The following is a 15,347-nucleotide window of genomic DNA, read 5'->3' on the forward strand; positions in this document are numbered from 1 at the left end:
GGGAACTAAAGTTACACGATCAAGGACGTAGTAAAGTAGCCATCCATAAAGCGGAACCATGGCCAGATATATATTTATATATTTATATATATACAATATGGTTACAGTGAGAGAACGGCATTATGCTGAGTCAAGTCAAGTCGGCCGCTCAACGCCCCCGATGCTAATAAATTGTATATCATCTATGGAAAAACTTCACAGAGCCGCTAAACCAAAGTCGCTGTGGATAAAAGGTGTAGGGAAGTGTTGAGAAGGAATCCAAGCCTGTGAGGCTGCGTGGTGGTGTTTATTTTTCGTCTCTGGGCCAAAGAAGCTTCTTTGTCTTAAGACTCCAACACATCCTTGTGAATATCATGATCCAGACTATGACGATAGCAACAGTCATGACAGATGCAAATATGTGTAGGCCATTGTTGTCAAAGATCTTACCCATGACACTAGTGGCCGTGACCTAAACACAGAATGTAAGATTTCTCTTGTGCGAAGCCAGGTCAAGGGGAGCTTACCAGAGCTGTATTGGGGAAAACAAAAGACCACCAGGTCATCTGGAAGGGCATATGGTGCCCTGCAAGAGAGTATTTCCATAGGGCGCCAACACAGACGAGGAAGAACCACATTGCAAGACCCCAGAGCCAGAGACTTACCAGAATGCTTATAACTTTGATTATGTCCGCGACATGTGGTGTCCCCAGGAAGTTTTCGGGTACAAGCAAGTCTGCTTGGCTGCCCAGTTGGGCTGGACTTTTTATTAGATTCCATCTTACTTATTAGGAGCAAGGGTTTTGAGATCGTACCTATACCAGCAGCGGTGAAACCGTAGGGACCTATTGACATGAACTAACAAAGATCAATGAAGTGTACATGAACACGAGCTATTAAACCTACGATAGCGGGTCTCTGATTATCCCGTGGTAGCTTTTGTGTCATAAGGCGATAAATGAAAGCAGAAGATATCATGAATGCAATCAAACAGCCGGTTCCTTGGATCGCAGTGGCCCCGAGCGCCATAGCCACGGTATTCACTGACAGATCGTGACCTGAAGAGTCCGCTGCGGCAATAAGATTCGCTGCAAATGGTGCGTTAAGAAGTAGAGGATACGCAGGAAAGACCCAAGTAGGGGTCATCGTGTGAACAGGAAATACCCTAGAAGCCAATGGTTAGCTTAAATAATTGGAAATAGAGTGAGCTTTCCAGTTATCTTACAATGTGGACCAAAGGACAAGATACAGAAATGCGCTGACAGAAACGCTGAGGGCGGCGTAGACCCAGAATACCCACTCCATGGTATTAAGAAGCCACGGACCTGCATAAGGAATACCATATTGACAGGTATTGATTAATATTACAGCGATGCTAAATCGTCAGAATTGGTTGGGAGCTCATATGAAGATATGTATTGCTTACGAGACCACCTAGTTATTATTAGTATACATAGTCCCGTTGATGAGCTGCGGCAAACTTACAGAAGCTGAGATGAAGAGCGATTCCATCTGATCTGTGAAAGAATTCACGAAGCTCCCAGGACGAAGATGGAATCTTGTACATATAAGAATGCAGTTCATGATGAATAGGATGATATTGAGAAAGAAGAAGAAGAGCCCGATGCCGCGCAGCCAGGGGGCGGTCCATTTTACTAGCAAAATCAGTCGTATTTCAAAGTAAGTTTTAGAGGGTGCATTTACATGAGTGAAGAATATTGGCAATACCGCCAGTTGACATTGTCTATGAGATGTCAGCGAAGCTATAAGTGAACCTCGGAAACACCTACCAAAGTGAAATAAGTCCATTGATAACAAGCAATCCGATCTCGTATCCCAACTTTTTGGCTTTGTGTCTTTTCCGACGTTGCCATAACATGATTTAAACTGTGAGAAGTAATTGTAGAACTATGGTTGACAAGCCGAGGCCGACCTTGGTCGTTACCGTTGACATCTTCAGGGGAGATAGCGGCGATATATGAAGGTCGTTGAGTTAGCGCAGGCCGCGGTACAGCAAGACGTCTTGTATCTCCATTCGCATTCCCATTAGGAGCAGCAGGTGCTGATGCCACATGTGAGAAGAAAGGAGGATGCTCTTCTGACGGAGACTCATAGCCCGTAGTCAGACCGGAGGCCGAAGCCGAAGGCGGAGACGGAAGCCCGGCTACCACTGGATAACCGGAGGGGGCCATTCCGGAGGCGGGCCACCGATGTCGTCGGCGCGGCGTGCAAGAAGCTTAGAGACGCAATAGAGAGCCACGAGAGCGCTCTGTTCCATGTGAGAGAAAGCAATGTGGAAGTAGACCAGGTGAGCGACAAAGACAATATGGTGGAGAACAAGGGTGCCGAAGTTGGCGAGCGGCATGATCGGAGTTGAAGGCGGAGGAGGCGAGATTTAGATCAAAAAGTGCCCTGTTCCCGGGCATAAGGCAGGGAGGGGAGGGGAAAGGAAAGGGGAAGGACTAGAGAGGAAGAGGGAGGGAGGAATTCTGGTTCTGTTTCTTGGTGGCAGATCAGTACCGAAGCGAGGTTGACGAGTGACTTTATTCGAAGCCGCGTGAGCCGCTTGTGGAGGGTTGATTTTGGTGAGAGGGTGAGGTTGGTTCAGTGTAGAAGAGAGGCGAGTGGGTGCAAGTTTTTGGAGGTTGATGATACAGTAGAGAAGGCGTTCTTTAGAGTTTAATTTCTATGCAATTATAGGGCAGCCACTCCAACGTCCAACTCAAAAGAAGATGTATTATATTAATAAATAATTGACGATCATTAGTGTTCGGAATTGAAGTGAATCTCCATCCCAATCTTTAGGAAATGATGGGCTTTGCATGCTTGGCGTTTACCTGCCCAACTGGAGTTCAGTCCTTGTCCACTAGAGATAGGCTAGGCTAGTCATGCTGGCTGGCAGCGTGACGTTGCAGGGGCACAACTTCAGAGGATCTCTCTATTCCCGTTAGACAGATCGAATGTCAATGCAGAACTGCAAGTTTAGTATGTATGTGCTATGATTGTTCTCGTCAATGCAAGTTTCCAGATCTGTCTAGTCCAAATAGTGAAATTCTATTCGGTATAATTGACGTGGTACCAGGCACCCACTTACTTCGATCGAATTGATCTGATCGTCGGTAATCTTTGTCTCACGCATTGCGCACTACGAATATATACTATCATGGATATCAACCGTTATATAGATGCGCCATATCAAGTGAACCCTAGCTGTAGCCATTAGCCTCATGTTATTGGCAACTCTTTACCCTGTATACACCTGTGAGTCCATTTTCTAACCGAAATAACTCGTCGGTAACGACATTTCAATTATACCGACGTCAGCGGGGCCCAAATTGGGGGATGCAGCAAGGCCCATAATTACCCGGGCATACACGTGATATTGAAATGCCACCTTTCGTGGATAGCTCTTGGAGCTGCATTTGTAGGTAGCTTGCACTCGTGTCAAACTTGACATCAATCGTTGACAACTCAGGAGCTTTCATACAACTTATAGCACCGATAAAACAGTATATATGCCGGTACAGCAATCGCCAACTCGAACTATGATACGATAATCATCGCAAGAGTCCCCCAGCCAAGAGCAATATGTCTTTCACCAACACACCCGTGTCCCGGCTTGGTGTGGTCGGTCTTGTGGCCGGCTCCATCCTAGCCAGTGTCCTCGACGTCAAGCACTACTTCTACATCCTAATTGATACTCACATATGGCGCTATCGGCAATTATGGAGGCTCTTGGCCTACCAGCTGTGTTATGTTAACTCAACCGAGGTCCTCTTTGCCGCCATGTCCTTGTATAACCTCAGAATCGTCGAGCGCATGTGGGGTTCTCGCAAGTTCGTTGTAAGTTGCCCAATTCCAAGTTCTCGTCGGCGTCGCTGACCTTGTGGTTCTTAGTCTTTCTTAACTGTCACTTATCTGATCACGTCCATCATCCCACCAATCGTCTCGGTCGTGTTGCGACCTCTTACCGCCGGATATCTAAACTATATTCCAGCCGGCCCTACTCCCATCATTTTCGCTATCCTAGCTCAGTATCATGCGATGGTTCCGCACATGTACAAATATCGAGTCGCGACGTCCGAGGCACCACCGACAGACCGGCCATTCGTGGGACTTACATTCTCTGACAAGTCCTACAAATACGCAATTGCTCTACACCTTGCACTATTACAATGGCCAGGTTCGGTTCTAGGTGCAATCATCGGCTGGGTCGTAGGATATTCGTGGCGGGAAGGCCTTCTTCCGGCTGTCCTCGTGCGCTGGCGCGTGCCAGGCTGGGTTGTGGGCCTTAGCTCGCAGAGGCGGAGCGCCGAGTTTGAAGGCCTTCGACGTCGTCTTGAAGATGAGAACTCAACATCAGCGGCAGCAACAGGCGCTCAGGGTTCAGCGGACGGCCAGGCAGAACGGCGGAGAACCATGGGTCAGCAGATCATGGATCAAGTTCGGGAAGTCCTTTAATTAGTTCAGTCGATACGATAGAGAAATCGACCGGTCTTTCGTTGTATCCGATTCAGCGATGTGGCTTCCGAACAACTACGGGACGTGAGTGTCTAGCAGCGCATTCCTCCTCGAATTTGTCTCAGCCCAGCGTACCTATGCTATGCCAATAGATGCTCTGATATTGTCCAGCGGAGGAATGGGCCTGATGTGGTAACCACATATGCACCTCTGATGTGTTAAGGCGGGCTGACGGAGTTCCGTGTATCAGAGGAGGACATTAACATCAGTGGGCTCGTCCATGGCGTTGTCAGCCACCATCCATCGTCAACTGTCAGCATTACTCCGCGGATCAGCGTGCACAGCCTTTCATATGACAGCAACGCCATGAGAAGCCACTATAAAGGGAGCATCAATGTCTATAAATACAAAATAGGAGTCGAAGGATGTCAACTCAGCCGTTAAAACGTGGAGTCAGTAATGCAACTATAGAAGATACAAGAAAAAGAAACTCTGCCTAGGTACTATTCTTTTTCTCCAACAAGACCATACTCGAAACAGAGGCTCATTCCTACTGGCGCAGCTTTAAAGAGCTACGAACTCAATAAAGACTAGCGGAAGGATCCATGCCCGAGCAGTGCGGGTGCGCCCCTCTTGTGCCTTGCTCCAGCCGCCGCAAAACCCCTACAGAACCGAATTGCATTACCCTGAGTGGTAGATCAACGCGGCGCCAGTACGTACCTGTCGCCCTGACTCGGTTAGACTCATCAACTCAACCGCTGTAATTCAACTTCCAGTGGAGGTCTTTACAAGGGTCCCACTCGATAACTTAAGGTAATGAACCGTACCTGACCTTTTTGGTTGTCGATGGGCCTCCTTTTCTTCTTAGTCGATCCCGACCTCTCCTTTTCTCTCCCCAGCATTTGGAATAACCTCACGGCTTTTGCGCTCAGTCTTTGGCGGTAGCAATTCAGCGCCTCTTGTAGGATTGCTCTCGACTTTTTGCGATACTCCAGCCTCAGCCGTTTTTGGACGCGACATACCTTTGTTCATTCAATCTCATCTTAGCTTCTCGGGTAGTCAACAGTCAACCACCAGTCAATCTTTCCGATACTGGCCAGCCATCGCTCTCTATGGCTCCTGTTGCATTATCTTAACCATTAATCCCCTTCGAAGCTCACCATATGTTTTGATAATCAAGACGACACGCTCGTAAACTCACCGAAACTATGAGTGCGTACGCGCGAGAGGGTAGCCCGTATGGGTTCGATTCCTCCAGAATGTCACCCACCGCCACAAGTCCTCGTGGAAAAACCTTTGTTGAAGGTTATCGCAGCGATATAATGAACGGTTTCGAGAAAGAACACAGACTTTACAACCCGGTACGTAGCCATGATAGTGGAGTCTTCGACTTACAGCTTCTAACTATAATCTTGATAGATGAATCCTGATCGACCACAAAGTTCTGCGCTCGTCGACCTCAAAGACCCTATCCAAGTACATCTTCTCACCGAAACCGCCCTTTCAGACAGCAAGGAATATGAAATCTTGTCGCAAGAAGAAGTCGATGATCTGAAGAAGCAGAGCCAGTCCTTGTCTCAGCGTGTCGAGTCAACTCGACAAAACCTGACTATCCAGTCCAAATACCGAGATGCAGCAATTTCAATGGCGAGATTATACAATCCTGGAAAGTTGGATGGCAAGCGAAGGAGCCTTCTGGGTCGCAACAGTGGTGACCACGCTCGCGCAAAAGAAGCCGAGGTTGAGAGGCAGGCGAGCGAGCGAAAATGCGAGGAATTAGCGGCAGAGCTCTTTAATCTCGAGAAACGGCTCATGGAGCCTCAACGACGTCTACTGGAACACACTGCCGGTATTCTTCAACTCACACACAAAGCATCGAATAAGAAGAAGGATACGACCCCTACACTTCAGCCAATCAATGGCATGCCTGGAAGTCCAGAGAGCCTATATACGTATACCCGCAACAGTATGGACCGCGCAGGCGATGAGAACTATTTTCACGATGATACCTTCTACGATCAAGCGAAAGGAATGTCGACCAGAGGACCCCCTCAACGCCAGCAACCTATCGAGATACCGCTCAAATCGCCAATTCGAGAACAGCACAGCCAGCTGAAAGATGAGATGGAGAAGATTAAGGATGAGAACCTGCATCTCAAGGGTCAGTCTGATTCTTTGGTTACGTCGATAACAGAGATGGAAGCTCGGCTGGAGAATCTGAACGGCTCATTACGGGATGCGATTGTTCGCTTCAACCCCTCCAAAAATGAGGATTACTATGACCCTCCGTTCGGCGTGCCAGGGATGAAGCCAGGAGAACTTCTCAACAACCAGATGGACTATCTTGAGATGGGTCTCAACGCCATTGAGGTCGAACAAGAGTCTTCTGGCGAACATGGCAAGGTTGACAGCTCTATCGATAAACGCATCGAATCACTAAACCATCAGGTTCGAGATCTATTGATGACAGTGGACCCCGATTACCCAGCTGCACCTCAGTCCTCACAAGACGGTATCGAGGCGAAACTCGACTATCTCGAGGATGCACTACGCGCCGCAGACTCGGAGCTAGAACGTGCTATCCAAACTGCTAGATCGGGCACGCCAGAGAAGCAGGACGATGAGCAAGTGGAGCGAATCCTTATGAACCTCTGGAATATGATGCAAACAGGCTTCAGCAAGATCAAGAAGGAGAAAGAGGAACGACGAAGAGCCCGCATGGATAGAGGCTACGAAGACGAAGAAGTCTCTGACGACGAGTTCGATATCGACGAGGCATTTAGTCTTCCTGGATTCTCCAACCGGGTCCAATGGCTATACTCACAAGCCACTACACTTAAGGATCAAAAGTCTGTACTCAAGCGACAGATTAAACAGCAGCGAGAACTCAACAACAAGTCAGACGCCGAAAAGGACGAGGAATTGGCGAGAAAGCAGGACGAGCTGGATGAGACACAAGTCTTGTTGGCTCGAGCCGAGAGAGATGCCATGACTGCACAAACCATGCTCTCTGAGGCGTTGGAAGAACTTGAAGGTTCCCGTAGCACTGCCAATGTCGGTTCTTCAAGGGCTGAATCCGAGGAAAGCACTAAGAAGGTCGCTGAGTTGGAGGCTGAGCTGAAGCGTCTGCAAAGTGATCTGGCTGGCGCAGCGGGTGCGGCAGGCGCGGCACATGCGCAAGTTGAAGACCGAGAAGGAAAGATCAGCAGCCTGGAGAAGGAGCTCGACCAGGTCCGATCTGATCTTGCTGATGCAACAACTGCCGCAGCCGCAGCGCGGTCTCAAATCGACGACCGAGAGAGCAAAATCACCGCTCTCGAGTCCGAGTTGGCCTACCTTGAGACAGCTCAGAGCGAGGTCGAAGAGCGCAACAAGAAGATTGCTGTCCTCCAGGCTGAGCTTGAACAAGCTAATGCTGCTCACGCTCAGATTGAGGAGCGCGATGCCAAGATTGCCGCCCTTCATACCGAGGCACAGGAAGCCAATACTTTCAGGGATCAGGTTGAGGTGCACACTGCTACCATCGCCACTCTCAAGGCTGAGCTGGAGAAGACCAATGATGTTGAAGCTCGCCTTGAGGAGCGAAATGCCAAGGTCGCTCGTCTCGAGGCTGATATGGAGTTGCTCCAAACAGACCTCGTGGGCGCTGCAGGTGCTGCAGGAGCCGCTCAAGCCCAGCTCGAGGAGCGAAACAACAAGATCACGGCTCTTGAGGCTGATGTCAAACAGCTTGAAGAGAGACTGGTCGCTGCCGAATCTTCCACCAATAATACTCGTAACCAGTTGACTGGTGTCGATTCAGTAATTGATGCTCTCAACGCGCAGCTCGATGAAGTCAACCGATCCAAGCAAATGGCCGAGGATAACGCCAGGTCCCTGCAACAACGAGTCGATGGTCAGAAAGAGGAGTTGGTAGCCAAGAAGAAACAGCTCAAAGAGAAGGAGGATGAGCTTGAACTTCTCAATATGAACTTTGTGGAGACAAAGACAGAGCTCACCATTGCTCAGGCTGAACTAGATGGTGCTTACGGGTCCCGTGCAGAGAGGGCTGCCGACGTGGCAGCGATCAAGACCAGCGGCGAGGTGATGAAGCTCCAGAACCAGCTCACAAGGCTCAAGAATGAACTGGCTGGAACTGTTCAAGAACTCGAGGATGTCACGAAGGAGACTCTTAGTGCTGAACGGGAGAAGATCGAGCTTGAGAACAAGCTTCAAGATGTTCAGGTTGTGAGAAGGCAGCTTGAAGGCGAAGTCACGTCGTTGCGCAAACAGCTTGAGGCAGACATGGAGAAGGCTCGCGAGCATATCACTAAGCTTCAGGAAGACCTCGACAGCGAGCGTCTTAAGGCAATCCCACCAAACGGCGGAGTCGGCAGAGGTGCTTCCATGCTGAGCGAGCAATTCAGAGCTACCATGCGTGAGGAGAGAAAGAAGTTCCAGGAGAATATCAAGGTAGGCCCATGCTCTAACCCTGCAAGATGTATGACAACAATGCTAACAAGTGTCAACAGGAGGAGCGTGCTCGAACCCGCCAGCTTGAAGAAGAGCTTGCCAAATTAAAGCGCATTCAAACGCCGACCAAAGTACCTTCAAGTCCTCAATGACTCAACTAGGGAGAGGAGAAGCCGTGAGTGTCAAACTTTGAGGCAAGATTGACACCAAGCCTAGCGCCATGTTTCACGATGTACAATATTTTCTTTCTTGAGGGCCATTGTCACTAATCTTCTACGTGGTCTGGCTTCAACACAAACGTTCTCAGTTTATTTTACTTTAGAAGCATCGGTCGGATGAATGGGGCTGAGAGTGGATGCTGTATTTGTTAGGCGCATATGCATTTGAGGAGTTTTATGTGAAGGATGAATCAATGATTCCAAAAATGAGAACCAAAAAGAAGGTTCTCGCCTATAGATGCTGGGGTGATATGCGGTTTTATTTTGCTAGCGATATATTGGGAGGATCTTGTGAATAGGGTCGTTGATGGGACTTTTAAATAAGCATGTCAGATGACAGAAAGCAATATTAACTTATTATCACAAGGCTACTATACCAATAATCTAGTATCATATCTTTCAATAGTGGTGATCACACAGAACTGCGAAGTGTTATAAGATACAGCCCAACCGATATGCTTCACATAGAGTTTGCGCCCATTATCTAAATCACAGACACAAAATCGCAAACTTTTAATCACAAAAAGTGCAAGAGAGGAAATTGGTTTCATGGTACGAAGAAGGATCATGTTTTGACGTAAAATAAGAAAAGAGACATAAAACTTAACTCTTTGATATACTTTGTTCCTTCAACACTTACACATCGGCGACTCCTCATTACCACGTCAACGTATTCAAGAATAGATGCCATGGCGTAATTCAAGGTCAAATTAAGTCACCACAGGTTTTACAGTAAGAATTTCTTCATGATACAAGCCCGAAAGGTTAATGATAGGTTCTTCGTAAAGGCAGGTAGAGTTTACATCAGCTCGTATGACAGTTATTACAATGTGAGTTCCGGCGAGTTACAAACTTTAGCCCTGATGATAATCGTTTAGTCATTACCTCCCCGCAAGCAGCTTCTGGTTTTGACTTTGAATGGGCAAGAGAAGAAGTTTGCCATGATCGATGACTCAGCCTCCATGAGTGGCCTTCACGCCGTCTATACACTCTCGAAGGAAATACTCGTCAATAACTCATACACATTGTGATATGTTCCTTTGTCTTTAAAGTTTTCCTCTCTTTTCCATTTCGGATTCTAGAATCTTGACTCCAACGGTTTTCGCCGACCAAACCGTTAAGCCTATACAAACCTTTTTCAGCAACACAAAACCCTACTGAGAAAACGCCCGTACAATCGAGGCGCAAACACTCAAGTTACTTTAGCACTTTTGTAACTTGTTCACTATAGAGGTTTGTTCGAGTTTACACCGAGTCTGGCTGCCGTATTAGTCAGCTCACCTGTGAGGTTGCCAGTTCGACGGTAAATTGGATTTAACAGAGGAGACACATGGCGACAGTCACGAGTTATGCACTGGGTGGTCAGCAGCCTAGTCTCAGGCTCAGCATGCCCAACTTCTCGGTCAGTGACAGATTGGACAGTGAAAGACATTGGCCGACTGGATCGAAAAAAGACAACTCTAGTCATTTCGAGGTACGACCACCACTGAGGACATCGATAATTCACATCTCAACTTACACCGCATTTCAGTGTAACATAATACCAAGCTTAACAAGGATACATAGATGCAGTCACCCGGGCAAGCAAATCACAGACATAGAGGGTGGAATGAGAATAAGTTAAATCTCTTCTAGTCTTTCTTTGTCTAATCTATGCCACTTATTGCGCCGTGTATGTACAGAAAGAATATCCGGTATATGAGTTCAAATCTGTGCGCCTGATCTAAATGCGAAGTGAGCCGCCCAAGTTTGTACACTGAAGCCAAAAACAAAACCATACGCTTCCCAGTACAACATGGCACCCTGAAAGAGGCACGAGTGTACTGGCGAATGGCTCAACACCAAATGCGCCGTTACGTGAAATCAAAGGGCTACATATGCCCGTCCTCGCAAAGACAAATAAACTCCTGTTAAAAGCATGACGCAGATGACGCAAGAAAATGATTGGGGATAGATCCGCCACCCCATGCAGAAGCTTAGTGCCAATGGCAAAGCCTCGATGTATGAATTTTGCGATGCCAAATCGACTGATTTGGGTTGGTTCCGGTCCAGCCAAGAATAGTTATCGAGTCCCGGCTGTATTATGTTATGTCCACAAGCCAAGCCGGATATTGTGCAAGTAACCATGCATGTATCGACATTAAAAAGGTGGTAAATGGGGTATAACGAAGTGGTACGAAGTGATACACGGGGTTGCTCTGCTCGGTTTGACTAGTCCAAAGACATGTCATCCTCGTCGACATATGCCATGCGAGCCCATATCCTCCAGTGAACAACGCCAACGTGAGCAATACGGGTTGCAATATCTTCAATGCCGCCTTCCTGCTGGCCCATGCGGATAGCTGCATCCAAATCTCGGTCTCGTCCTGCATCCAAGCTGCGGCTGCTGGCTGGCACACGGTTGCCGGTGGCAATCGAGAACAGGCAAACACCGGATAGTGACTTGAAGTAGCGGACACGAGTAGCAAGCTCAGTGACAAGTCGATGACGGTATGCCTCCTCCATCTCTTGGTAAATGGGAGATGAGATACGGCAAACGTTCTCGGTCAGCTTCTCCTCGAAACTTGCAAGCATATCCATGGGTGCATTGGTGAAACGGAAAATCTGCAGGGCCAGAGACGGGGCCATTGCTCGCCATCGGTCGTGGTGGTGAAGATCATGAGGCGCTTGTTGAAGAAGGGCTACTAGGGTATCGCGAAGGTTTCGAGCCTTGGATTTTGACTCGTTGGTATCTGAGGTCAGGTATGAAGGGAAAACTAGGGACGATCGTGGTGATGATGAGCTCGAGCCTGTAGAGCTAAGGGCAACACTTGAAGGTCGTGAGTTCGAAGAGGGTGGCGTGTTGAAGTTGAACTCATGATCGTCTGGGACAGCGCTGAGGCAAGCAGGAGGTGAATTCAACCGTGACACCCGCTCGAGATCTTCATACATGCGCATACAGACATCCAAGTTGATGGCATCGAGGATATCAGATCGGACACGGCCTAGTCGATCCTCGTCAAAGAAGAATGTGCCAGGCAGAGGCTTCTCGCCAGCAGAAGGCAGCATTGATCGCGAGAGTCCCTCGAAAAAGACGCCCATATCTCCAAAGTGAGATGACATCTTACCGGAGCCACTGGGATAGGTTCTGGCAGCCTCCTGGTACCATGGTTTAGCATCGCCAATATCCATCTTGCGGTTTCGCAGCTTCTTCATCAAGAATTTTTGTTCAAATGCGGTTGTCTCTTCAATGAGAGCCGGTCGAAGACAGCGGATCTGGTGGTTTGCGACATCCAACTTCATTGCCTCAAGAACGCTAAGCAAGCTTCGCATGCCATTGACAAGCTCCTCGACATCATTGTTGCTGTTGCCGTTGCTGAGCTGCTTGTACATAGAATCAACCCACTCATCTCGCATTGGTGCGCAGTGAGATTTAAGAACGCTCGAGAGCCACGAAGCAAGCTTCTCAAGATCGGCGATTCCGCGGTGAAACTGTTGCATTAGAAGTTCCACGTTGAGACCCTCGTCGAGGAATTGTCGATCACGCTGGGGAACCAGGGTTTGGATGATTTCCTTCACAGACTTGAGAAGCTTTGGTAAGCACCAGTCGTCGCCTGTGCCGTGCTTTGCGTAGAAACTGTCTCTGTCCACGATAAATTCGAGGAGCTCCTCCTTGAGGGTCATCCAGAAGATGCTGGCACGATCATGCTTTCTTCGTCCCTTGTCACCTTCAACGTTGGGTCTGAAGTGTAGTTCAGGATCGAAGTTGATGTCGTGCCTTAACTTGGGGTTGTTGATGATCTTGGAAACCTCAAGTTCACCAAGACTTGATTTTGTCACAGGAGGCTCAAGCGGTTGGCTTGGGGCAGGAGACCTCCTGCTGTCAGGTCCTGGACTTGATGTGGTTGAAGTTGTTGACATTTCGGAAGGGTTTCGTGAGAGTGGTGCTGCCACTGGGGCTGGTGCATTAGAGACATTGTCATACCCGCGTGGTAAGACTTGTGATGATTGCGTGGCCTCGTCCTTTTCGTCGGTTGATGGTTTTCTGGTTGTCTCCTTCTCTGGTCTCGTCTCGCCTTCACCGTTAGGCCCGGGACCTGATGTTGACAAACTCCGCCTTGACCGTTCAACTGGGCCTCCAAATCCTTGATCTGACGCCATCTTGTTGTTTGTGGCTGTTCCGAGTATCGAGTGATTGATTCAGTTGCTCGTATTAAAGTTCGAGATGGTGGTACCCAGGAATCAAAGAGATCTGGTTTATTTAGTTCACCAAACTGTTCGAGTAGCTGTTAGTCATTTCGTATCCCATCAACAAAAGGCATCTTGTGAACATGAGGGGCGCAGCCAGATCAGTCACGAGCGTACGGCCAGCTGCAGGACACTTGATGGGGAACTATTCCTCCACCGAATGCTGTGTACCAGCATCAAGTCCAGGCGGAACTTCGATTGTTTTCGTTCCAAGGCCGTATGCAATGCTGAGGTGTTGCGGTCGACTTACAAGGATCGTATGAGCTTGGAGCGGACAGTGACTGTTTGTGTGCACCAAGTATCGCGGCTGTGTGACAGTATATGCTGTAACCCTTTTCCCTTCACCGTCACTGTTCCTCCTGGTGGGTTGCTTCGCAGTTCGTCTCGGTTGTGTATACTGTCGTCTTTGTACGTGACCAATCGTCTTGCGGGTGCTTGCGTCGAGTAAATGAAGTAGGGGAACGTCCAACTGATGTTGACAGTATTCTAGCAAAACAAAAACCTTGAAAAGTAAAGATTAAGGGTGTATTCAACGCTCCTAGCCTCAGGCAGGTTGATAGGTTCTTGGTATGATAAGACAGAAATAGAAAACAGATCAAGAAGAAGGGAGGAAGGAAAGAAAAGGGGACGACAGTGATGGGAGACTGGGATATTTGATATGTGGATAGAGTCTGGGTTGGTGTGTGGCACTTAGACAGACGAGACCAGGCTAGTGGGAGTCTACTGTACTTCCTCCTCTGATGGCCTCTTTGAGACACGTTTTTTCCCACCAGACCAACTCAGAAAGTCTCCATACCGAGTCAGAGCAAAAGCTTTTCCTTTGCTTGGAAATTTTAGGGGCCAAGCGCGGCATCGCGTGGGATGGGCCTGGCTGGGTATGGCGGTGGGCGGAACGCCATGGATGCAGAGAGCCCGTGTAGGCCGTATGTACAGTAATGTGCCTAGAACGAGGCAAAAATCGGCTAACTCTACTCCGTAATGTCTTCACCCCAGTATCCCAGCTGCTCCAAGCCGGCGTGGAAGGGCCCTACATGGGGAGGGTGGCGTCCGAAGTAGGGTGTGCGAATAGTATAGATGCTGGAATGGACCACTGGTAAGTGAAGGACGCCAACCTGATGTACACTAATGTATCTCGGTACCAGGCTGTAATTAAGTGTCCTGCAAGCTGGGTGGTGGCCATGTAGACAGTATCCGTATCGTGAGTTCTATTCAATGAGTGCATATCGTAGTGTAGTTGAAAAAGGGTTTAACTGTCGATGCACTGAAGTTGATTCGAGAACGAAATCGACGTATGGATCAATAAAGATAGTTTTGACATATTCAATTGGGCGTTCGGCGATGAGCAGCGCCATTGGGCTTGATTGTGTAGGCCAGACAGTGAGTGGCATGCATTCATTCATTCAATCCAGCCTGTGCCCAAAGTCAGAACATGTTGGTGAGGACTGGAGCGTAATCTTAACACTGCAGCGACAGCGTGACCCTCTGCTGTTTTGAGTCTGACTGTCTGAGCCTGTTGTTGCCATCGTCTCGGTGCCTCGCCTGCTCGTCTCTGTTAGATGAGTAAGGAAGCAAAGGTCAGACGCTACCTGACTCAGTCTAAAGGGGGTATCACGAGCCACACACTCTCCGTGATCGATCTTCCTTTGTCTGATGAGATTTCTTTGCCTGCAAATGACTAACACTGCTATGTTTTCATACTGTACTCTATTACGATACTTGCCGCCTCGACAATTGATGGTCATGGCGAGAAGCGTTGTATCCGTACCATAACTGCTGCAATGTACTGATACTGTAGTAGCGACATATAAACGACTCCACAGACTGTGGACAGTGCGTGATCAAGACCAGTCGATGTAGGGAGTGGGTTTTGTCATGGATGTCATTTATGGGATCCGCGGGATGAAATGGAGATGAAGATGCCCTGTAAAGCCTGTACTGGGCCTGGAGATGGAGATGGGCATTGAAGGTTGGCAGTGACGCTGATTGTGGGTGGATGGCACTTTCCATTCT

General features: G+C 48.5%; 4 protein-coding genes across 4 annotated transcripts; 2 read left to right on the plus strand and 2 right to left on the minus strand.

Moving 5' to 3' along the window:
* Positions 1 to 286: 286 nt before the first annotated feature.
* On the minus strand, positions 287 to 2,344 carry FIESC28_08326 (uncharacterized protein; the record flags this gene model as incomplete). The annotated part of the gene is made up of 10 exons (XM_031162464.1): positions 287 to 451; positions 507 to 736; positions 795 to 837; positions 886 to 1,144; positions 1,205 to 1,354; positions 1,406 to 1,413; positions 1,465 to 1,496; positions 1,545 to 1,634; positions 1,684 to 1,723; positions 2,159 to 2,344. The coding sequence occupies 10 exons, from the start codon at positions 2,342 to 2,344 to the stop codon at positions 287 to 289; spliced, it is 1,203 nt and encodes a 400-aa protein (XP_031013477.1).
* A 1,223-nt stretch (positions 2,345 to 3,567) lies between these two features.
* On the plus strand, positions 3,568 to 4,440 carry FIESC28_08327 (uncharacterized protein; the record flags this gene model as incomplete). Its single annotated transcript, XM_031162465.1, has 2 exons — positions 3,568 to 3,822; positions 3,877 to 4,440. 2 exons carry the CDS (start codon positions 3,568 to 3,570, stop codon positions 4,438 to 4,440), a joined length of 819 nt encoding a protein of 272 aa, XP_031013478.1.
* A 1,208-nt stretch (positions 4,441 to 5,648) lies between these two features.
* Positions 5,649 to 9,044, plus strand: FIESC28_08328 (uncharacterized protein; the record flags this gene model as incomplete). Its single annotated transcript, XM_031162466.1, has 3 exons — positions 5,649 to 5,801; positions 5,860 to 8,892; positions 8,952 to 9,044. The coding sequence occupies 3 exons, from the start codon at positions 5,649 to 5,651 to the stop codon at positions 9,042 to 9,044; spliced, it is 3,279 nt and encodes a 1,092-aa protein (XP_031013479.1).
* A 2,277-nt stretch (positions 9,045 to 11,321) lies between these two features.
* Positions 11,322 to 13,250, minus strand: FIESC28_08329 (uncharacterized protein; the record flags this gene model as incomplete). The annotated part of the gene is made up of 1 exon (XM_031162467.1): positions 11,322 to 13,250. The coding sequence occupies one exon, from the start codon at positions 13,248 to 13,250 to the stop codon at positions 11,322 to 11,324; it is 1,929 nt and encodes a 642-aa protein (XP_031013480.1).
* Positions 13,251 to 15,347: the final 2,097 nt, after the last annotated feature.

The sequence above is a fragment of the Fusarium coffeatum genome, assembly GCF_003316985.1.
Source record: "Fusarium coffeatum strain FIESC_28 chromosome Unknown BRIP53273_contig_194, whole genome shotgun sequence".
Taxonomy (NCBI): Eukaryota; Fungi; Ascomycota; class Sordariomycetes; order Hypocreales; family Nectriaceae; genus Fusarium; species Fusarium coffeatum.